Consider the following 20,720-nt stretch of genomic DNA (forward strand, 5'->3'; position numbering starts at 1 on the left):
TCACGAAGTCGAACAACGCCTTACTTGTTCAACACGAACGTCATATTCAAGCGCTTGTTGCTATGGATACGAGGCTTTTGTTTACAGGCCAGGCTCAGGATTTTTTTGACTGTTTTTATTTTAAACCATGGACTCTAAACTACACATACAAATTGTTGGCTTGATTAAAGATCGCAGTTTCCATGTTGCCAAAAGTATTGTCGAGGTAAAGCTTTTTATTTCTTACAGTTTTATGTAACATGTGTTTTCCCTCAATTTTACACTTTTATCCTTTGACTATGAACAACAGGGACTAAAACAAAAGTTTCCTGAGAAGTTTCTGGATCCGAAAATTAAATCACTCCTTGAAATAGACTGGCACACATATCTGTGTCAAAAGAAAAGGGTAAGTCCTCTGTTTATACGTTTGAAATGCAAATTAATCAAATTAACAGAAAAGTAGAACAATGCTCTACAATGATAGTAAAAGTGTAATGTAACCTAAAATTATTAATTATTATTGTACAGCACTTGGGTAAATATACATGTTATCTTCCTCCATTGTTGTAGATGAGCTGCAGCAGCTTGCTGAGGGTTGTGATGCCACAGCTAAACACACACAACACACAACTGCTGTAGTTTGACGTCATGGCTTTTCTGAAAAGCTGATTCACAACCACACATCTGTTGTTTAACACTTGTGATTCAAGGAGCTGCGTGGTGATGTGTGGCAGTACTCCAGCAGCCTGATGTGCTTTCTGGACGGCCTTCTCCTGGGTAATGAGAAGGACCTCACCCGCTGGGCCAAGAATGAATGGAATTTTTCTTTCACTCGGCCACAGACTTTCTATATGGCTCTCACTGAGGACTACTACAACAAACACCTTCGAAACACTGGGGCAAGTCAAAAACACAGTCACAAAAACATATATGTATATAGGTTATAGGAACATTTATGAAAAGTGATGTTATGTGTACATGAAGTCATCTTTGAAAACCAGTTATACAGTTATAGTCATTAGCTGCTCTTATTAATGAAGAGTGCCCTGTCCAAATCATGTATTCATTATATTTTTTCAACCTTAAATCATCTACATGAAAATAATACATCTCTCTTTCTTTTGATTATAGCATCAGTTTGTCTTCATGGAAATTGAGATAGCAGGAGAGGCAGTAGGGAGGTTATTGTTTGAGGTGAGGAAAACATGTATGTTGTTTCACAGTGCTTATACAAAACGCCTGTGTCATCTTAAATCCCTGACTTTTGTATATTGTAATATTCTTTAAATGGTTGGTATACAAAACTAAATGACATCACAGAATGGCAGCATGTTTTACGAGGTGCATTGTCCTCCCTATCCTCAGCTGTTCTCAGATATTTGTCCAAAGACATCAAAGAACTTCGAGGCTCTGTGCACAGGAGAGCGAGGCGGATCAGTAAGTGGCCTCCCACTTTGCTACAAGGGTTCCCTGTTTCATCGTGTGGTGCCAAACGGTTGGGTGCAAGGTGGAGGTACGGTCCACATTATCAATGTCACAATTTTAAATAAGATACGATAAGATTGGAAATAACTGTATGATGTCACACCAGGAAATTATGTTCTTACAGTAGCTTTAGAGTGAAAAAGCAAAGGAAAAAAGCAGTTAAAAAATATTGAAACAGGATAAAAACCAGACAATTAAAAATACAACATTATAATAGCTATTTATAAGCTACACCTTTCACATATCAAGACAAATATGAGGGTATAATAACAAGTAAAATAGAAATACATAATAATCCATCCAACTTCAATATCAGGGCAGTTAATCAATCAATCAATCAATGTTTATTTATATAGCCCAATATCACAAATGATACATTTGTCTCAGTGGTCTTCACAGTGTGTACAGAATATCAGTATGACAATACGACACCCTCTGTCCTTAGACCCTCACATCGTACAAGGAAAAACTTCCAAAGAAAACCCAGTTTAAAGGGAAAAATGGGAGAAACCTCAGGGAGAGCAACAGAGGAGGGATCCCTCTCCCAGGACGGACAGACGTGCAATAGATGCCGTGTGTAAATTGAAAAGATAATACATTTGCAACATAGGTAGTCCAAATGTTTGGAAATGCATGTGTGTATAATAGGAAGATGAATCCACGAGGATATCCATCCAGGACCTATGATCCAGGACCACAGCCACGACTCAAGATCCAGCGCTCGCGATCCAGGACACAGGACCGCAGGATCATCCATGACTCCGGATCCCAGCGTATATAGACACCAAAAAGAAAGACATTTGGGGAGGCTGGGTTAATCGGAACATGAGTGTACACGGGTATAGACAGAGAGAAGGAAGAAGTAAGATGTCCCCCGACAAACTGAGCCTATATCAGCAAAACTAGGGGCTGAATCTAATCAGCCCTAACTATAAGCTTTATCAAAAAGGAAGGTCTTAAGCGCACTCTTAAAAACGGATAGGGTGTCTGCCGCCCGAACACAAACTGGAAGCTGATTCCACAAATGTGGAGCTTGATAAGAAAAGGCTCTGGCTCCCATTGTACTTTTAAAGATTCTAGGAACAACCAACAACCCTGCATTCTTGGAACGCAATGCCCTAGTAGGACAGTAGGGTATAATGAGTTCTTTAAGGTAAGATGGCGCCTGCCCATTAAGGGCTTTGTAGGCGAGAAGAAGAATTTTAAATTCTATCCTGTGTTCTATAGGGAGCCAGTGTAAGGCAGCCAGAACAGGAGTAATGTGGTCCCTTTTCCTAACTCTGGTTAGTACACGAGCCGCAGCATTTTGAATCAGCTGAAGCGACTTGATTGACTTCTTGGTACTCCCTGATAATAAAGAGTTACAATAATCCAGCCTAGAAGTAACAAATGCATGGACTAGTTTCTCTGCATCGTTTTGAGGCAAGATATGCCTGATTTTTGCAATGTTACGTAGATGGAAGTAGGCGGTCCTTGAAATTGATTTTATGTGGGCGTTAAAGGATAAATCCTGATCAAATATAACACCAAGATTCCTTACAGTCTCACTGGAGGCCAAATTAATGCCATCCATAGTTAGTATGTCTTTAGATAATTTGTTTCGTAGATTCTTCGGGCCAAGTACAATAACTTCAGTTTTGGTCGTGTTTAACATCAAAAAGTTTAAGGTCATCCACGTTTTTAAGTCCTTAAGGCAGTCTTGAATTTTATTTAGATGATTAATTTCATCAGGCTTGATTGATAAATATAGTTGAGTATCATCCGCATAACAATGAAAGTTTACAGAATGATTCCTTATAATATTGCCTAACGGAAGCATATATAATGTGAACAAAATAGGTCCGAGCACTGAGCCCTGTGGCACTCCATGGCTAACTTTGGTTTGCGTGGAAGATTCATCGTTAACACGTACAAACTGAGAGCGTTCAGATAGATAGGACCTAAACCAGCCTAAAGCAGTTCCCTGTATGCCAACTAAGTGCTCTAGTCTTTGCAATAGGATATCATGGTCGATAGTATCAAATGCAGCACTAAGATCGAGCAAAACAAGAATAGAGACAAGTCCCTTGTCTGAGGCTATTAGAATATCATTTGTGACTTTAACCAGAGCTGTCTCTGTGCTATGATGTGTTCTAAAGCCAGACTGAAAATCTTCAAATAAATCATTGTTTTTTAAGTAATCACACAACTGTTTTGCGACCGCTTTCTCAAGAATTTTTGAGAGGAACGGAAGATTAGAAATAGGTCTATAGTTGGCTAAAACCTCTGGATCGAGGTTGTGCTTTTTAAGAAGCGGTTTTATCACTGCTACTTTGAATGATTGTGGAACATAGCCTGATAATAAAGACATATTCATAATATTTAATAAAGAAGTGCTAATTAATGGAAAAACTTCCTTCAACAGCTTAGTTGGAATTGGGTCTAACATGCACGTTGATGGTTTAGAAGAGAGAATCATTGAATGTAATTGTTCAAGGTTAATGGCTGAAAAGCATTCTAGTTTACTATCTAGTGTAATATTAGAACATACGATTCCGGGAGCTGTTGATAACACTATACTGGTCGAAGGCAAGAGGTCATTAATTTTGTTTCTAAGAGTAACAATTTTATCGTTAAAAAAGCACATAAAATCATTACTACTGAGTGCTAAGGGAATAGAAGGCTCAATCGAGCTGTGGCTCTCTGTCAGCCTGGCTACAGTGCTGAAAAGAAATCTTGCATTATTCTTATTCTCATCTATTAATGAAGAGTAGTAGGCTGCTCTCGCTTTACGCAGTGCTTTCTTATATTCATTGAGAGTAATATGCCAAATTAAACGAGATTCTTCAAGTTTAGTGGAACGCCATATCCTTTCAAGTTGTCTAGACTTTTGCTTTATTTTGCGGGTTTCGGCATTATGCCATGGAGCTAATCTATGTTGTTTTATTTTCTTCTTTTTCAAAGGAGCAACAGAGTCTAATTTTATTCGCAGCGCATCTATAGCACTATCAACAACATGATCAATTTGGGGTGGTGTACATTTTGTATAAGTTTCCTCCCCTACATGCAGACATGCTATCGAGTTAAGTATTGGTGGAATCTCTTCCTTAAATGTGGCTATAGCACTAACAGATAGGTTTCTGCTGCAAGAGCTTTTGACTAATGCTTTGTAGTCTAGTAACAGTACTTCAAAAGTTACTAAGAAATGGTCGGATAAAGCAGGATTATGCGGTTCGACTAATAGTTGCTCAATTTCAATACCATAAGTCAGAACAAGGTCGAGAGTGTGATTATAGCAGTGGGTTGGTTTATTTACACTCTGACAGAAACCAACAGAATCTAATATAGAGTTAAATGCAACAGTAAGGCTATTTTTATCATCGTCAACATGAATATTAAAGTCACCTACGATAATTACTTTATCTGTTTTAAGAACCAAAGTTGATAAAAACTCAGAGAATTCTGATAAGAATTCTGAATAAGGACCTGGTGCACGATACACTGTAACAAATAAGATTGGCTGCAAAGTTTTCCAGGTCGGATGCGTAAGACTAATAACGAGACTTTCAAAAGAGGTATAATTACATTTTGGTTTAGTATTGATAAGTAAACTTGAGTCAAAGATTGCTGCAACTCCACCTCCTCGGCCTGTGCCTCGAGCAATATGAGTGTTGACATGGCTGGGTGGAGTGGCCTCATTTATGCTGACATATTCTTCATGTCTCAACCAAGTTTCAGTGAGACAGCATATATCAATATTATAATCTGATATTAAATCATTTACCAATATTGCTTTAGATGCTAGAGATCTTATGTTTAAGAGACCACATTTAATCTTCCTGTTTTGTTGCACTGTAGTAGTTGTTACATTTACTTTTATTAGGTTATTATGTATGACACCTCTTTTAGGTTTTACCTTAAATTGTCCTTGGGCAGACACACACACCGCTAATATTGGGTATTTTATTGGGTTCGGGATTCCTATGGGTGACTGCCTAGGAGAGAGCGCAGAGAAGCGTGTAAGACTGCGACTCTGCCTCCTGGTCTCAACTCCAGTTTGTCATGGATTACGTCCACAAAGCCCTGAAATGTTTGCCGAAATGAGATCTGCACCTTTCAAAGTAGGGTGAATGCCGTCTCTCTTAATCAGACCAGGTTTTCCCCAGAAGGCTGTCCAATTATTTACGAAGCCCACATTGTTTGCTGGGCACCACCAAGACAACCAGCGCTGAAATGATGACATGCGGCTATACATGTCATCATTGATCAGATTGGGGAGGGGACCAATTTGACATACATGCCACTTGAAATGGAAAATATATCAATAAATGATTAGTACTTGAACTGGAATTGAACTTCCTGGATTGTGTTCATGTTCATAATGATTATTTTTTTTCAGCTTGAAAAGGCTTTATTATATTTGGGTCACATGATTTTTAAACTTATCTGACTCTATTTACTGGAAGTGAAATTATCTTTGAACTCCTGTAACTTCCTTCAATACTCATTACATAGCCCAGCCCTTGCTTACACAATACCAGCACCTAAAGTTGTTAGGAAATCATGTGAAATTGAGGAAGTGTTTTTTGTACAAATGTCTTTGGTCTATTCACATAGAGCAAGCTGTATCTTTGTATCACATAGATATTAATCCAGTGAGGAAAGGTGATGGAGGGGAGTCAGTCTATGGACCAGCGTTTGAAGGTAAAAACACCTACGGTATTACAATGAATGTGTGTGTGTTAGTGGATTTACTTGTACTGTATGAAAACTCAGCTGAACATGTGTCATCTTCTCCATTTAGACGAGAGCTTTGCTGTGTCCCATACTAAACGTGGCACTCTAGGAATGGCCAATAAGGGTCCCCACAGCAATGGATCCCAGTTCTACATCACCCTGCAGCCAACACCCTGGATGGACAGGACTTATGTTGCCTTTGGGTTTGTATTACACCTATTTTATTTCTCAATCCTGCATAATCTCAATTCTGATTAGTTGGAGCCTAATGTCTTGGTTTTCTATTCTAGTCACGTGGTTGAGGGTGTCGACGTCCTGAGGAGATTAGAAGAAGCTGTGACCTGCAATGAAAGACCCAAATATGAATGTAAAGTTACAGACTGTGGAGTGTTTAAGTTTTAAGTCAAGTGCTTAAATGTTTTATCAATGTTATTCATGGAATAAAATAAAGAGATACATGTAACATGCGACTTATGATTTAAATATGATTATTTAGTATAGATGAAATCATCGAACATTATATTCAGGCATAGGCTTTGTCAGAAAATGTGGTGGGGACAATTTCTCCAGATTTAACATCAGCATAGCAGAAGACAAAAGATGTCCCTCCCCTGGGTGTTGAACCTCGAGCACCTGCATGAAAAACCAATTCATAGACCTGGACCACCAATGTGTTTTTAAAATGCCCAACTATAGGTCTTGCTGTCGTGTGATTTGTACTTTTATGCACACAACTAGCAAAGGTATGGAGGACAGAACATGACATAAGTAAAAACAAATAAAAATGCATAAATACAGGAATAAAAACAGGAATAAATACAGGACTAAATACAGGAATAAAAACAAGAAAACATTAATAAATATTGAAATAAATAAAAAAACACACTATATATCTTTAATGTATTTATACATGTATTTCCACTTACATTTATTCATTTCTTTGTCTGTTTAAACTGTAAAGCGTAAATAAACTTTGATTGATTTTGATCGATGATTTGGCACAAGAAGTACACTTCATTTCAGAGCCCTCAAGAGTCAGATATAAATGTGTATTAGCGTCAAAAATGGTGTTGCTATTAAAGGTTTTGCTTCTACCTAAAACTCAGTAGTGTGCATGTGTAGGAGCCAGGAATGTCAGAGATGGGATTGCTGATGTATGATTTATTGATAATGATATATTACATTCGGTCTATATGCTGTAAAATGTATTATCTCTTCCATTTACACACGGCATCTATTGCACGTCTGTCCGTCCTGGGAGAGGGATCCCTCCTCTGTTGCTCTCCCTGAGGTTTCTCCCATTTCCCCCCTTAAACTGTGGGTTTTCTCTGGAAGTTTTTCCTTGTACGATGTGAGGGTCTAAGGATAGAGGGTGTCGTTTTTCTCATACTGATATTCTGAACAATCTGTGCTGTTGTATTTGCTGTAAAGTGTCTCTACTCTAGGCTATTTTTATTTTATGTACAGCACTTTGGCTCGACCAAAAATCGTTTATAAATGTGTTATATAAATAAAACTTGATTTGATTTGATTGGGGGTTTTCTTTGTTTATTATATTATAACTTCTGCTTTTAAATATTCAAACATATTTAAATATTGCAATGAGTTCTTTCACTCCTAATACTTTTAGTACATTATCTTAAACATACTTAAATAGTTCATAAGTACCATTCTTGATGCAGTACTTTGACCTGGAATTGAGTATATAGGCCTACACAGTGTGGTTTTAGTACTTTTACTTTTACTGCCTAAACAGAGTGACAGCTGTTTGCTTAATGATAAGAAACTCCTCTCCTTCTTGCCTTTGACGTAGTTCTTCACATACGCTCGTTTTTTTGTATCACTCCTCCCAGCCAAAAATGCCACATGACCTGTCAAGTAGGAAGTAGCGAGGCAGCGAGCAGCAAGCAACAGCAGTAGCGACCAGAAACGCAAGAAGACGGCAAGGAAGCTGTGAAATCGCTGGAGTCTAATTCTCAACGTTTTTTAGCACACATTTGTATCTTCTCGGAGTATAAAGAGGATTAAACCGGCCGCAGTCATGTACCTGAAGGTGGTGTTTTTCACTGTAGTCGTGGCTCTGATTGGCGCAGCAGCCGCAGGTAAGTTTGAGCTAAAAGGCTAACCAGCTCGATGAAGACATGCACCAGAAAACTGATTTGATCTGTCTGCATGCCTCCATTTCTGGTTATTACAGTGCACTATTAGATGTTTCAGCTCTGAGGTTGACAGCTGTCTCCCGTCCTTTCTTTATTTTCTTTCTAAAATGAAATGTACAAAATGATCATTTTGGCAACTTGACAGTATAATGTCTACGCTCAAGTTGTCCAGCTAACGCTTTAGCCTGCTAGCAAGCGATAGACCCGAAATTAAATGTAAAATTATGTTACAGTAATATTTCTCACATGATGTGCATGACAAGAGGAGCCATAGCAGATCTTCGCCAGATCAGCTTGTTATGTAACATTTTGAATCTCTATTCTGTCACTTTCAAACATTACATTTAAGATTAAAAGGTATTATTTTAATATGCACAGTAGCTACAGTGTAGTTATGGCAATGGATATGTCAAGTCCCAGGCTCCTTCACCAATGCAACATAAATATAAGACATAAACAATACAAAATAGTGCAAGAAGAACCGAACAGAAATATATGTAAATGTAATCAAATAGTGACTAATATACAGGTAAATGTGTGGGAAGTAAAACATAAATATGTCAAATAGACTATGATTAAGAATGTAAAAATACTGTACGGATAAAATACTTCTTATTGTTGTAATAAATAAATATGTGAAATGCAGACAGATTAATAACAATGTAAAACCATGCTGTGTGTCTGTGCTAAAATGTGTGTTGTTATTGTGAGTGAGACATCTGGATAGCAACAGTATCATTTTCATCACCTGCAGGAAGTTATTAAAAATATACCTCAACTATATTTGATTTGTGACTTCTTCTTTTCAGATGACTGTCCCTCCCTGTCCTGTGCTCTGTGTGAAAGCAGTAGCAGTGATTGCCAGTGGGTCAACTGCACAACAGCACGTGAGTATCTGTCATACATGTGTGTGGGCTTGTGGAGGGAGAGGCACAGGTTTGTCTTTGTGTGTCCTAAGTGGCCCAGACAGCTGAACTGATTCGACACATGACTCCTACGGTATGGAGAGAATGATTGGCAGTGGATGCTGACTTTTAGATGATGTGATGCCAATTTCCCTATAGCCCAGGCTGTATCGTAATCGTCAGGGAACACTAACAACACACTGATCAGGACGGGCTGGTTTTACAAGTACATTCCTGGCAGACAGCTCTTAAGGGGGAGGATCTAGTTAAGGCAACATTCTGTAAGTGATTTGCATAGACACGCTTTTAATCATCACAATAACGTCAGTAGTAGCTAGTAGATGATTTAAATGGAACGGGAGATAAATGTATAGGAAAAGGGAGTCATGCATTGCAATACTCTCTAGAAAAATTATGTCTCGATGCAGGATCAATAATCGGAATTTGAAACCCAATTCTCGTTCTCGTGTTTCAATTATGTGAGACTAGACTGCTACTTTCCTTATAACTGAACTAATGCTATGGTGAAACTTAAGGGATATAAACATGTGTCTCATATTTACATTCTGAGCTTAGGCTGCTTCTTGAGATTCTTTAAGCTTTTATGCTATGAAGTGCTTCAGATCATGCTGAAGTCTTCCCTTATTTACTAAAGTGGTTCTGCTACAGGAACACTTTTGTTTATCTTGTTGTTGGTGTATTGCACCGCTAGGAATCTCATTCGGAAGTCTGCTGTTTGTGATTTAGTAATATGCATCATTCATTAAAACAGAGTTTCCATATCAAAACCGCATGACAAGTTGTTTTCTAAATCAACCAATGGTTTTTCATTCACTGCAACTGCGTACTTCTCTTATGGGTTGAGTTTTTAGTATGAGAGGAGATGAGCTGGTTGTTTATTCGTGCTGTTATTAGGAAATCAGGTTAAGGGTGTTATAAGTAAAGCAGAAATCAGTCAAACAATCTTCTATATTCAAATCAAACGTTTGTCACACTGATTCATTCAGCAGATATCAATTAAACTGTGAGATAAACCCTTTGTGGTTATTGCTTGAGTTTTGTATTAAGTAAACGGCTAGACTTCTGACCAAAAGCTGAACCTAGCACGTACACTTTTTCTTTGTTTGTTATTGACTTTCTCGGCCTTGAGGGCTGTTGTCTAATATTGGCCTGAGTTCAGTGTGTGTCAGCAGGCACACACAGGTCTCTGGTTATTGTGAAGAAGATGAAGAAAGAGGATGTGTGTCAGGAAGCCTGCAATATCCTCTCGCTGGGGGACAGAAGGAAGGAGAGGATAACGGCCTCAGTTAGAGGAAAGAGTGTGCAGATAGGATAGAGATTAGTTTCATGTGCCTCGCTGTTCTCATCATTTATGCCTCGGGTGCAGTTCAGGACTGGAGTGCGCTGTGTTCTTGTCATACATTTCAGTTGTTATTAATCTCAAACTAATAAGATACTCTGTCTGTTGTAACTTTATTACTTGTTGGTCCAGCTTTTCTCCAGCAACAGTTGACGTTAGTAAGGCAATAACAAGTCATTGTACGTCTCATGGGAGTTGACCTGTTAGACAACTTTGCCAATGAGTAGCTTTGATTCTCTCCAGGAGTGTTAGAGGATCCCACACCCTTCTTTTGTTTTGTCTCAAGTTGTATGTCCCTCAATGACACTTTACAATAATGCAATATGTGGTTGGACAGGACAGGTGAGGTCAGCACTATTTATATCCTCTCAGAGCCAACAGGGTCTGGGTAGTAAAGCCTGTTGTATTTCCCAAGTGAGAAACATGTACAGATTTACAATTACACAAAACGGACAAAAGAAAATAGCAAACAATCATGCCCGACACAAAAAACAAAACAACAAGTGTATCAAGAGCTATATTTGTCTTGTAAGATTTGAGGTCATTTTCATAAGTTTTAATTTATTTTGTACGGAAGATTTGATTATCGTTTTTTCCCCTTGATCATCTGATGGTAGTATAAACCAGAAAAGGACTCATTGTTAAAACTTAAAGAGAGGTTTGGCTGTTTTTCTCTTGTTCATGTTGGAACATGTCACACACCAGAACAAACGGCCTACTACAAAAGCAGGCTCAACACTGTTAAACAACACTGACTGCCCCAACACAAGTAAGCCAGAGCTAAAATCTTTCACAAACCCAAAAATGGATCGCCCTTTTTCATATGAACTCAGCAAAATGTGGAAAGGTCAGCTTTCTCCAGTCAAGATGGCTCTGCTGAAGCGCAGCATGACCACACTGCAGCAGCGAGCTTCCACGTTGTCATTACCAGATTTATCTTGGCTTTAGGGAATTTGTGGACGTGCATTTCCCTGGAGTCCAGTGCTTAAAAGCGTTACACGTGTACATGCTCTGTAGCGTCTCTAAGTACAGGCTGTCATTTGTGACAAAGCTGGTTGAGTGCTCTTAACAAGGAAGCTCTTTCTGAGGCTTTCACTCACACCTCTAGTTATGACTGGGCCTCGTGGTGAGGAAGACGTCACTATACCGAAAAAGGGTGAGAGTCGGTCTCACCTTTCACAGCTGCCTGCGAGATAACAGCGCTCTAACACACTGGAGATTGAAAACCCTCCTCCCACATGTCCTGACTTACATAGATCGATGTGTCTATAAAATAATGCCGCCAACACTTTCGAAATGACTTGATCTTGATGTTACTTAATCACAGTTATGAAAGGCAGTGAGTCATTACGTTTCCAGCTTTGGTTAGTTTTGAGTTTAAGATATATGAAGAAGCGGACTTTTTTTGTCCTTACTTTACTTCCTGGTCAGTCAGGACAGAAGTGCTTACTTGTGTTAGGTAGCATTCTGGGAAACACAAGATGGAGGTACATAGAGAAACAGTGGAGGCAAGTTAGGGCACAGTGACAGGAACCTGAAAGAATAGCCCCGAAAAAGACCCATCCTCAATAATTGAACCAAGAGACAAATTGACAAACTAATAGTTATGACATGAAAGCCTTTTAATAGTAGCTTATTTCAAATGCTAGTGCCCACAGTAATGAACCTGATACAGAAAGAAGCTCTGGGAGCTGTGGAGAATGTAACACAGGCTTCGAGTTATTTGTCACCCTATTTGGATAAAGCCAAAAGATGCTTTGAACAATGACAGCAGCCTTACTGTAATTTATGATCAGCCATCTGGCGGGAGTCGTCAGCTTGGATGGTTGCTGTGGATTATTGTATTACAAGCAAGGAAGGTGGAGCAACATGTTTTACAGCAGCAGGTGTCCCTCATTTAGTACACAGTTCCCTTTATGATGTTCCTGTGTGCTCGTATAAGCCAATCAAGAGCCATTAGTCCCATTTCAATCCACACAAAGATGGGGTCAAAGGTCTTTAACAGCCTCCCCTGTCACTGTAATAAACAGTTATTAAAGCTTTATATGTTTCCCACTTCCCTATCACTTGAGACATTTAGTTATTATCTTGTTCCTTGTTCCAAAATACAAGTGATGGAAAATTGCAGCCATGCTTGATGTTTGTATACTGTTACTGTATTTTCATTACTGTAGCGATTTCCAGTAAGCTAGATCATCCTAAATAAGATCATAATTGATTAGTCTCACCAAAATGGTGATTTGGCAAATTTAAAGAAGCAAACCATAAAAAGCTAAACATGATAAGTAGACGGACTGACAGTTGAATTCACATTATTGCACATCAGAGGTACTGCATAGTTTAGTATACCTTTAAAAATCCAATCATTACAAGTTCACACAGCTCAAGGTGAGAAAAAAAAGCTATTTCAATCAAACTCAAAGATATTCAATGTACTGTCATGTTTGACAAATAAAAGCATCAAATCATTACATTTAAGAACTAACAGTTTTGGCCTTGTTGCCTGAAACATAATTGTATACATATGTTAAGGCAATGTATTCTTCTGTTGATGTATACATTGAAACAATAATTTAAGCTCTGATACATAATATATTCATTAGAATTCAAAAATGTCTGCTTTCTCTTAAACATGGTCTGAAAAACCCTGTGCGAAGTTTGGCAAGAAGGATATTTAAAATAATTTTAATTTTAATAATTTTACAACAACTTATCATTCATTTTCTGTACGCAATTTCTGATCAGAGGTTATGTGTGGTTGCCTGCGCTTAAGCACAACGGCAGTTTCACAACATCACTGGGTGTGAAAAGACTCTAAAGTCACAAGGTGCTGTCCGTCATGACTCATGGTTTCCTGTCTGTGACACGGGCTGAGTTAAACCATTAAGTTAAAGAAATGAAAACTAATTTTAAATAAATGATTTCCTCGTTTTTTAGGTATATATAGGTAAAACAATAAGTAACTATGATGTTTCGTCTGTATCTTGTGTTCTTGTAAAGTATTGAGGACAGGCAAGGCTTCACAGCGGGGTCAAAGTCCCTTCTCTCATAGTTAATCAGTAATCTGATTTGAACAATTAAAGAGAATACACCCAGACATTCAAACTTTGAGACAAAAATAAAACAAATTATGTTTTCACTCTTTAATAGTACTGGAATAATAATAGTAAATGTAATGAAGTTCTGCACATGAATGTGTTAAAATGAGGTCACATTAAAATGCCTCTTCTCACATGTTTATACATTAATACTATAGTAAAACTCTGACAGTGCCTCTTCTTGTTGCATAACCAGTCCTTGTAGTTGAATGCTTATATTATATTGATATTATATTATATATTTCTTCTGTACCTACGTGTACCGTTATATTTTCAGTACAGGACTTTTGAAGAAGCTTTTTTTTCCATTATAGCATTGCCACTTTTATGTATTTTATCTGAATCCCTTTCCCACCCTTGGTTTGAAGTTACTTTCTTTTTATCGCCAGTGACAATGAGATATAAGTATAAAGATTTTCACGTTTTATTTTGTTGAGTCATGCTCTTGTGGTAAAACGTAATAACTAATGCATAGAAAAAACAGCTTTTTACATCTAAAATGTAATTTCTTTTTGACTATGTTGTAATGTGTACACACAGAAAGGGTTAGAGAGGAAAAACCTTGAGATGGAGACTGTGTTTGTCATTTGACTTCTTTGTGAGCTGTACAACAATAATGACTCTATATGATATATTAGCTGAAAATGAAAGGCTCAGGATTGAAGTGCTATAACTCTTGCCAACAAAGGAAACTACTTTGGGCACATTAATTCACATAAAGCATTTCATTTACGATACTTTTTGTCTTTCAGCAATTGTTGGCTGTCGCAACATGACTCTTCTGGCAAAAAACGAGACCTGCTCTAATGCTACATGCTCAGGTAAGTCCAACAGGGTAGTGTTTCTATCAAATATCAGATTGGTATATTAACATTTTATATTAACATTTTATATTAACATCTTCTTTTCGGTCCTCAGAGAATCTGCAGACGCCATATTTCTATTTAAATAATAACAATACTAATAATCAGCAGATTCTCTTTGGGTTTAGCTCTGAGGTGTTAATGGCCAGTCTAAGCACTTTGTCTATGTCATGTTTGTTGGCAAAACTTGGCTAAGTGAAACAAATAATTCCACCCATCCAAGAGAAATGATGAAGCAGCACTGTGTATTTCTGGCCATTGTTTTCTTGTGCGGTGTCTATTGCTTCCCCCTTTCACCCTGTCTTGGTGTTGGTTCCTTGTCCAGCTGTTACCTCGCCAGCCCCTACTCCCACTCCAGCCCTTCCTTCCACTTCAGCCCCCCCTCCCCCTGTTGTCACCACCGCCTCCTCTAACAGCAGCATCCCTGAGCCAATCACAGGTAACCAGTCCTAAAAAACCTCTGCTACTGTCAGCTTTGCTCTCTGTTGTGCAGCATATACGATTTGGTCTTTTTAGTAGTTTTGTTTAGATGTACCAAAGTTGTAATATTGAAGAATTAAATGAAATCAGACCCTGTTTTTGATATTATATGGTTAGCCATGCAATGTATTTGTAATTGCGTTTTTATATAGTTTAGTTAGTAGATATCATTGTTAGAGGTGAAGTCCACCATCCCCACTCAAATTGCCAATTGACGAAGGATTGACCGGAAGTGATGCAGAGTGTAATTCAGCTTAAATTAAGCGATATCAGGCTGTTTATTGTTCAGTTTTACAAACCCAACATACCCTACTACTGCAGCGTCACATTTAAAGACTTCAATTGGCACAACACAGTGTGGCATTTATTGTGCAGCAGTCAAAAGAAACAATGTTTTTGTCACAGTAAGTTCCATAAATCTGCCTGCAAAACAAGCACTTGTAATCATCAGCACTTTTTATCGTTGGATAATTTTTTTATTTTGGCAAAGGACTAAGAAAAAAACAGAACTAGTCACCGTTAGCTGTTAAATGAAGAGTTATTTTAGCGTTACATCTCCAACTACTCAGCGAGGCAACAAGCTCTACTGTGCCCTGCTGAGAAAGAAACACTCAGCTGTGTGCAGCTTGAAATCAAATAGTGGTTGAATTTATTATTGACTTATCCCTTTATCAAAACCACGTTTGTTTGGCTGCACTTTAGACACACTTTTACTCGTTTGTACTCCTGACAAAGACTCAACAAATCGTTGGTATTGAACCGTACTTACTGATACCATGAGTGCAAATGAACCCAGACCAAATTCTTCGGGATTACAACTACAAATAAATCATATAGCTTTAAAGGAAATCGAGTAAAGACTAATAGATGTGTTCTCACTGTAACCTTACACCAGCCAATACCACCAGTGTTCCCCCTGTCATCACGACTCATAGTGGAAACATCACCACGGCTTCCCCCTCTAATACAAGTAAGTCTGACATTGTGACAGAGCGAGACTATTTCCTAAATCGGTCCTGAAAGATGCATTAACTCTCCATTTCTCGTCTTTTATAACAGCTGGCACCGCCCCGGCCACCACTAAGGTCGCCCCCTCTCCTGCGCCTCACCATAACACCTTCGACGCTGCGAGCTTCATTGGTGGAATAGTGCTGGTCCTGGGTCTGCAGGCCGTCATCTTCTTCCTCTACAAGTTCTGCAAGTCCAAGGACCGCAACTACCACACTCTTTGAAGCAGCCGCTCGTTTTGATCCACGTCACATGACCAATCCCCATCACTAACCAGAACCTTCCAGAGAGGACTCCCCACTCGGCACGCACTCATCACGGGGAACTCAAACAGTGTTTTCTAGCAGGTTTTTTCCAGATCATCGGGTGGTTACTCCCACCTCCATCATTCCATTAGTCATTCTGTGCACGCCATTTCCCAACAGAGTGAGGCGGTTCATGTTATTCTCTCAAGTAAACAAGAGAGAATTAGTCATGAACACAGTGTAGCTTTCCTGTTGGGAGTAAGATGGCTACAAACTGCTAGTATTATCATCCTTTTTTCTTTTATTTGGAAACACTGTTTGAGTTCACAGCTATTCTTAAACGTGATGACTGTGATGATTCAGTATTGCTTTTAGCCTGTTGAATCGTAGGCAGGTTCCCTCTTCCCCCAAGCTGTATTATGTGTTTGTAGATGATGTCAAAGTGGTGGGGGTTACGCACGAGGGAATAAAAGCAATACTAAATTATCTGATGTCAGACCAAAAAAACTAATGGTGATCCCTCTGGTCAAAAGTCTTATTCTGGGTGTCTCCCTTGGCTTTTAGGAGTGCTGTGTGTCTTCTGCTGTTGAGGTCCCTAAGGGAAAACGTTCCCTATAATAGTTGTAAAAAACTGCAAAAATCAACTGCCACTAGAGCAGCTCAATGCAATACATCCTGTATTAAGTTAATTTCCCATCCTGTAATCTCCCAACTGTTATTTCTGAACTTCACCGACATCAAAACGTACCCACTCTAACGTCAGCTGGCCTTTTGCCCCCGCTTCTTTGGGGAAGTCAAAGAGGGCCCGTGGGTCCTAATGAAAGATTGTAGAATATTTCAGAAATAGAAATAAATATTTTGTTTTAGATAATGTGTAATATAGAGAACAGAGAGATAAGGAAAATGGCATGCACCTTCTTGATGTGGACAGTGATAGCATTGAAGTGCCTTTTAATGTCCTGGGAGACTTAAAGATAGCGGTGGAAGAGTGTGAGTCTTTTCTTCTTGTTTGAGGCCCAAGTGTTATCATTAGTTTCTTTAATGAAAGAAACGGTATCGCTGTGCTGATATTGGTGAGAACTGTAGTATCCCAGCTGGACTGAAGAGCCTTTATTGTGAAGTATACAATAGATAGTTGCCATTTGAGGGCCTTGATCAGTCCAGCCAGTAGAAGACTATATTCAGTACAAGAATATATCGTCCTCTCACTGGTGACTTTGTGTAAATGGATAATGTAAAGGCTCTCTCCCTTTAGTAGTGCCTAACACTGCTCCCAAATGTCCTCCCTTCTCACTATTTATTCCTCAATTGTGTTGAATTTCGAAGCATGAACAGTGACCTGGCAGGAAATCTGGGACCGCTGTTTGGTGATATAAATCAGGGAATGTTCTTTAAACGAAAGGCAAGAATATTGGGCTTAGTTTAATAAACTTGAGTATTGCGGAGAGTGCATTGAGGTAAAAATGTTGGACTGTTTGAGTGCTTGTTTGGCCAAATGAGCATTGCACCTCTAATTTCTGACTGTGCCGTGTAAATGAGAGGATTGTGAATGAAGTGCAGAACTGCAGCAACAGAGCTCCATGCTAGAGCTCATGTTCTCTTACTAGCTTGCTGCTAACGGTGTGATTTAATTTGTTCCCTTTTTGTCCCTCCTGTACATAGCCATGTCCTGTTTTTGTTCATCTTCAACTTAAGGAAAGGCTATATGAAGGAGTGTTTATCAGTACATCTTTGCTCGTAGCGGCTTGTTGGTGTCAAGAATGTTCTTTTTTTCCCTTGTATTGCATGCTGAATGCTAGGAGTTGTGATTTTTCCTCCCATTGCATATGCTCTTAGGGATTTAGACACTTAAAAACCACTTGATTATTTGTGATTAGTCCATATGCTAGTTGAAAGAATGCCTTGAAAACGTGTGCATTGAGCCAAAGTCCTCAGTTTTGGCATGGAAATTGAGCATTGCACTGACGAGCTTTGTTTTGTAAGTTTCTCTTTGTAAATGTTTTCATGGTTCAGCCAATAACAAAAAAATCTGATGCTTGTATAAATACTCGGTCTTGAATATTAACTAGATAATAGATGAATAATCACATTGTTTTGTCATCACAAACTGTAATAAATCCATGTTTCTTTTCTTCTTTTGGCTTTTATAATTTAGGTTCACATGTTTCCTGCTGCGCACCATTAATACGCCTTTTTACACCTGGTGGCATTAGGCTGCAGCCCAAAGACCCAACTGCAGCGAGAAGGCTCCAGAGTTTTGCCTTAGCTGTACCCATTTGTCCATTTGCTGCTTTTGGAGAGCCTTTGCCTAAATTTAGAGGAATATTTGAGTTTTATTCACAGCTGTTGCCTGCTGTGTGAATCCAGCCTCTGCTTTCGACATGGTAGCTGCATTCCTTAAGAACACAGCATCACATGTTGACCTCAAAACACAGTAGATGTCCATTGTGTCGACTCTCCGAAGCTTCTCCTACTTAATCAGTCCGTGCACCTCTTAAAGAAAAGTTCCTTATTCAGTTAATACCCAAATAAAGTTGTAGTTTGTAAAAAAAAAAAAAAAAGATATGCCACCCCTATTAAATGAATGGGACTCAGCACTTTCAGACCCCTGTGAAGTGGTTTTCTGTGATGTATTCTGCCTAAACGTTTGTTTTGTCATGCTCAGCCTTAACTTCTAGATCACACCCACAGAGCATGTACTATTGATGAGATGTGCAGGCACAAACCAGGCAGCATGTTGTACTTTTAAAGGCTGGCATTTAAGTGTCTACAAATCAACCAATCACACAATAGAATTATAGATGTTTAAATGCAGCTAATGGATGATATAGTTTTCAACTAAAAGAAGCCTGGACAACTTCTCACTAGCACATTGTAACTAAATAGCTGCAACATTTTCTCCATATTCCGAACATGATGACTTGAACTCCACTTTGGTTGTATTTTTCAATTGTTTTATTGAATTACTTGTTTTATGTTCAGTAGGATTTTAAATTTGCTTGGTCATGGACGGCTCTCCTCAGTTTTCAGCCTGGCAGTGTCAATGAGCAACGAGTTAAAAGCTTTTTGATTCCCACATTTGCTTTTGTGGCTTTATTTCTTTCTGCACACACTGTAGTGCCATACCTTTTTGTGTTAGAGGCTGTCTTGAAGGTACGATATTTTGTTCCTCCCACCCCTCTTTGACAGCCATATGTAGACACTTGCAGGTGCCACAAAGCCTCTTGAAATGTTGTTTTGCTTATTTTTAGCTACTTTTTCCCATCTCTCACAAACCTTTTGTTTTTGATTTTGTGCCTTGTTTTCAAGTGTTGCCTTTAGTTTCACGATGTAAAGCCAATAAAGTTTGAATATTGTTAAAACAAATCCCTGTGTTCACCTTCTCATTTTGCAGCAGTGGCAACTCTCTTGGAGCTGGTGATTTAAATGACAAATCAAAAGTGGGACGATGAGCCAGGTCACAGGATACATCGCCATGGTTACAATTGAGCCGCTGGTTGCCCAGACAAGTGTGTGTGTGTGTGTGTGTGTGTGTGTGTGTGTGTGTGTGTGTGTGTGTGTGTGTGTGTGTGTGTGTGTGTGTGTGTGTGTGTGTGTGTGTGTGTGTGTGTGTGTGTGTGTGTGTGTGTGTGTGTGTGTGTGTGTGTGTGTGTGTGTGTGTGTGTGTGTGTGTGTGTGTGATGCTAGGTCAACAAGCTCTAGTCTTACAGGAGTGAAGCAAAGCAGTGCTGAACAAACCCTCATCAAATATTTAGTCTTTAAACGATTACAAATTCAGCAGTGTTTACCTTTTGAAAACTATTTGGAGATAGATAGGCCTATGTTTGTGTAGGGCTGCAACTATAATAAATGTTTTCAGTATCAATTCATCTGGTTAATATTTGATAGATTCAATATCTGGTCTATAGAATGTCCATGATAGCAGTATCTAAATGTCTTCCAAAAACGTAAAGCATTGATTTGATATAGGCTACAGAGAAAATCAGGACATATCAATAATTGAAAACCGCATGCTATATGCTTAGAAAATACTTAAATATGAACAAATGAGTCACTTGTAGTGCCGAGAGATAGGGAGTCAGAGGCGGTGCAAGGAAGGTGCAAAATGGTACTTTATTAGAGAGCAATTAAGGTCATGTTATCCGGTTGCAGTCCGGGAAGAAGAGAGTGAAGTCAGGACTCAGGAGGACACACAGCATAGTAAACACATAACATGTCCGTGTGGGAACAATTGCCCCAACTGTAGTTCCATGTATGAATTATGTCCCAGTGTATTAATAGGTGGTCACCACACACTGCAGCTTTATGTGGGGGAAAAGATCTGTAGTTGTTTACAGACATTCTGCCAAGCTAGCCATTGTTAGCTTTAAATGTAGCCTACTGTATGGTATATCATTAAACTCTAAAAGGAAACAGAAACAT

General features: G+C 38.8%; 2 protein-coding genes across 3 annotated transcripts; both read left to right on the forward strand.

Annotated features, from left to right (window-relative positions):
- The first annotated feature begins 58 nt into the window (after positions 1 to 58).
- On the forward strand, positions 59 to 7,711 carry ppil6 (peptidylprolyl isomerase (cyclophilin)-like 6). Its single transcript, XM_034076008.2, has 8 exons — positions 59 to 205; positions 290 to 385; positions 690 to 878; positions 1,111 to 1,173; positions 1,345 to 1,492; positions 6,088 to 6,147; positions 6,248 to 6,383; positions 6,471 to 7,711. Exons 1-8 carry the CDS (start codon positions 128 to 130, stop codon positions 6,580 to 6,582), a joined length of 882 nt encoding a protein of 293 aa, XP_033931899.1. The 5' UTR covers positions 59 to 127; the 3' UTR covers positions 6,583 to 7,711.
- A 331-nt stretch (positions 7,712 to 8,042) lies between these two features.
- On the forward strand, positions 8,043 to 19,664 carry cd164 (CD164 molecule, sialomucin). Of its 2 annotated transcripts, XM_034075427.2 has the most exons (6): positions 8,043 to 8,282; positions 9,149 to 9,226; positions 14,455 to 14,523; positions 14,891 to 15,004; positions 15,941 to 16,015; positions 16,105 to 19,664. In XM_034075427.2, exons 1-6 carry the CDS (start codon positions 8,222 to 8,224, stop codon positions 16,275 to 16,277), a joined length of 570 nt encoding a protein of 189 aa, XP_033931318.1. In that variant the 5' UTR covers positions 8,043 to 8,221; the 3' UTR covers positions 16,278 to 19,664. The 2 variants fall into 2 exon arrangements, with proteins under 2 accessions (XP_033931318.1, XP_033931319.1); XM_034075428.2 differs by lacking the exon at positions 14,891 to 15,004 and having other exon boundaries at positions 8,044 to 8,282.
- The last annotated feature ends 1,056 nt before the right edge of the window (positions 19,665 to 20,720 follow it).

Source organism: Pseudochaenichthys georgianus, chromosome 24, assembly GCF_902827115.2.
Source record: "Pseudochaenichthys georgianus chromosome 24, fPseGeo1.2, whole genome shotgun sequence".
In the NCBI taxonomy this organism is placed as follows: Eukaryota; Metazoa; Chordata; class Actinopteri; order Perciformes; family Channichthyidae; genus Pseudochaenichthys; species Pseudochaenichthys georgianus.

Excerpts from the sequence above, each read along its gene's own strand:
- cd164 (XM_034075427.2), top strand. The coding sequence starts at position 8,222 with ATGTACCTGAAGGTGGTGTTTTTCACTGTAGTCGTGGCTCTGATTGGC. Across the intron at positions 15,005-15,940 it reads CATCCCTGAGCCAATCACAG|CCAATACCACCAGTGTTCCC; the intron begins GTAACCAGTCCT and ends ACCTTACACCAG. Across the intron at positions 16,016-16,104 it reads GGCTTCCCCCTCTAATACAA|CTGGCACCGCCCCGGCCACC; the intron begins GTAAGTCTGACA and ends CTTTTATAACAG.
- ppil6 (XM_034076008.2), top strand. The coding sequence starts at position 128 with ATGGACTCTAAACTACACATACAAATTGTTGGCTTGATTAAAGATCGC. Across the intron at positions 386-689 it reads ATCTGTGTCAAAAGAAAAGG|GAGCTGCGTGGTGATGTGTG; the intron begins GTAAGTCCTCTG and ends TTGTGATTCAAG. Across the intron at positions 6,148-6,247 it reads CTATGGACCAGCGTTTGAAG|ACGAGAGCTTTGCTGTGTCC; the intron begins GTAAAAACACCT and ends TTCTCCATTTAG.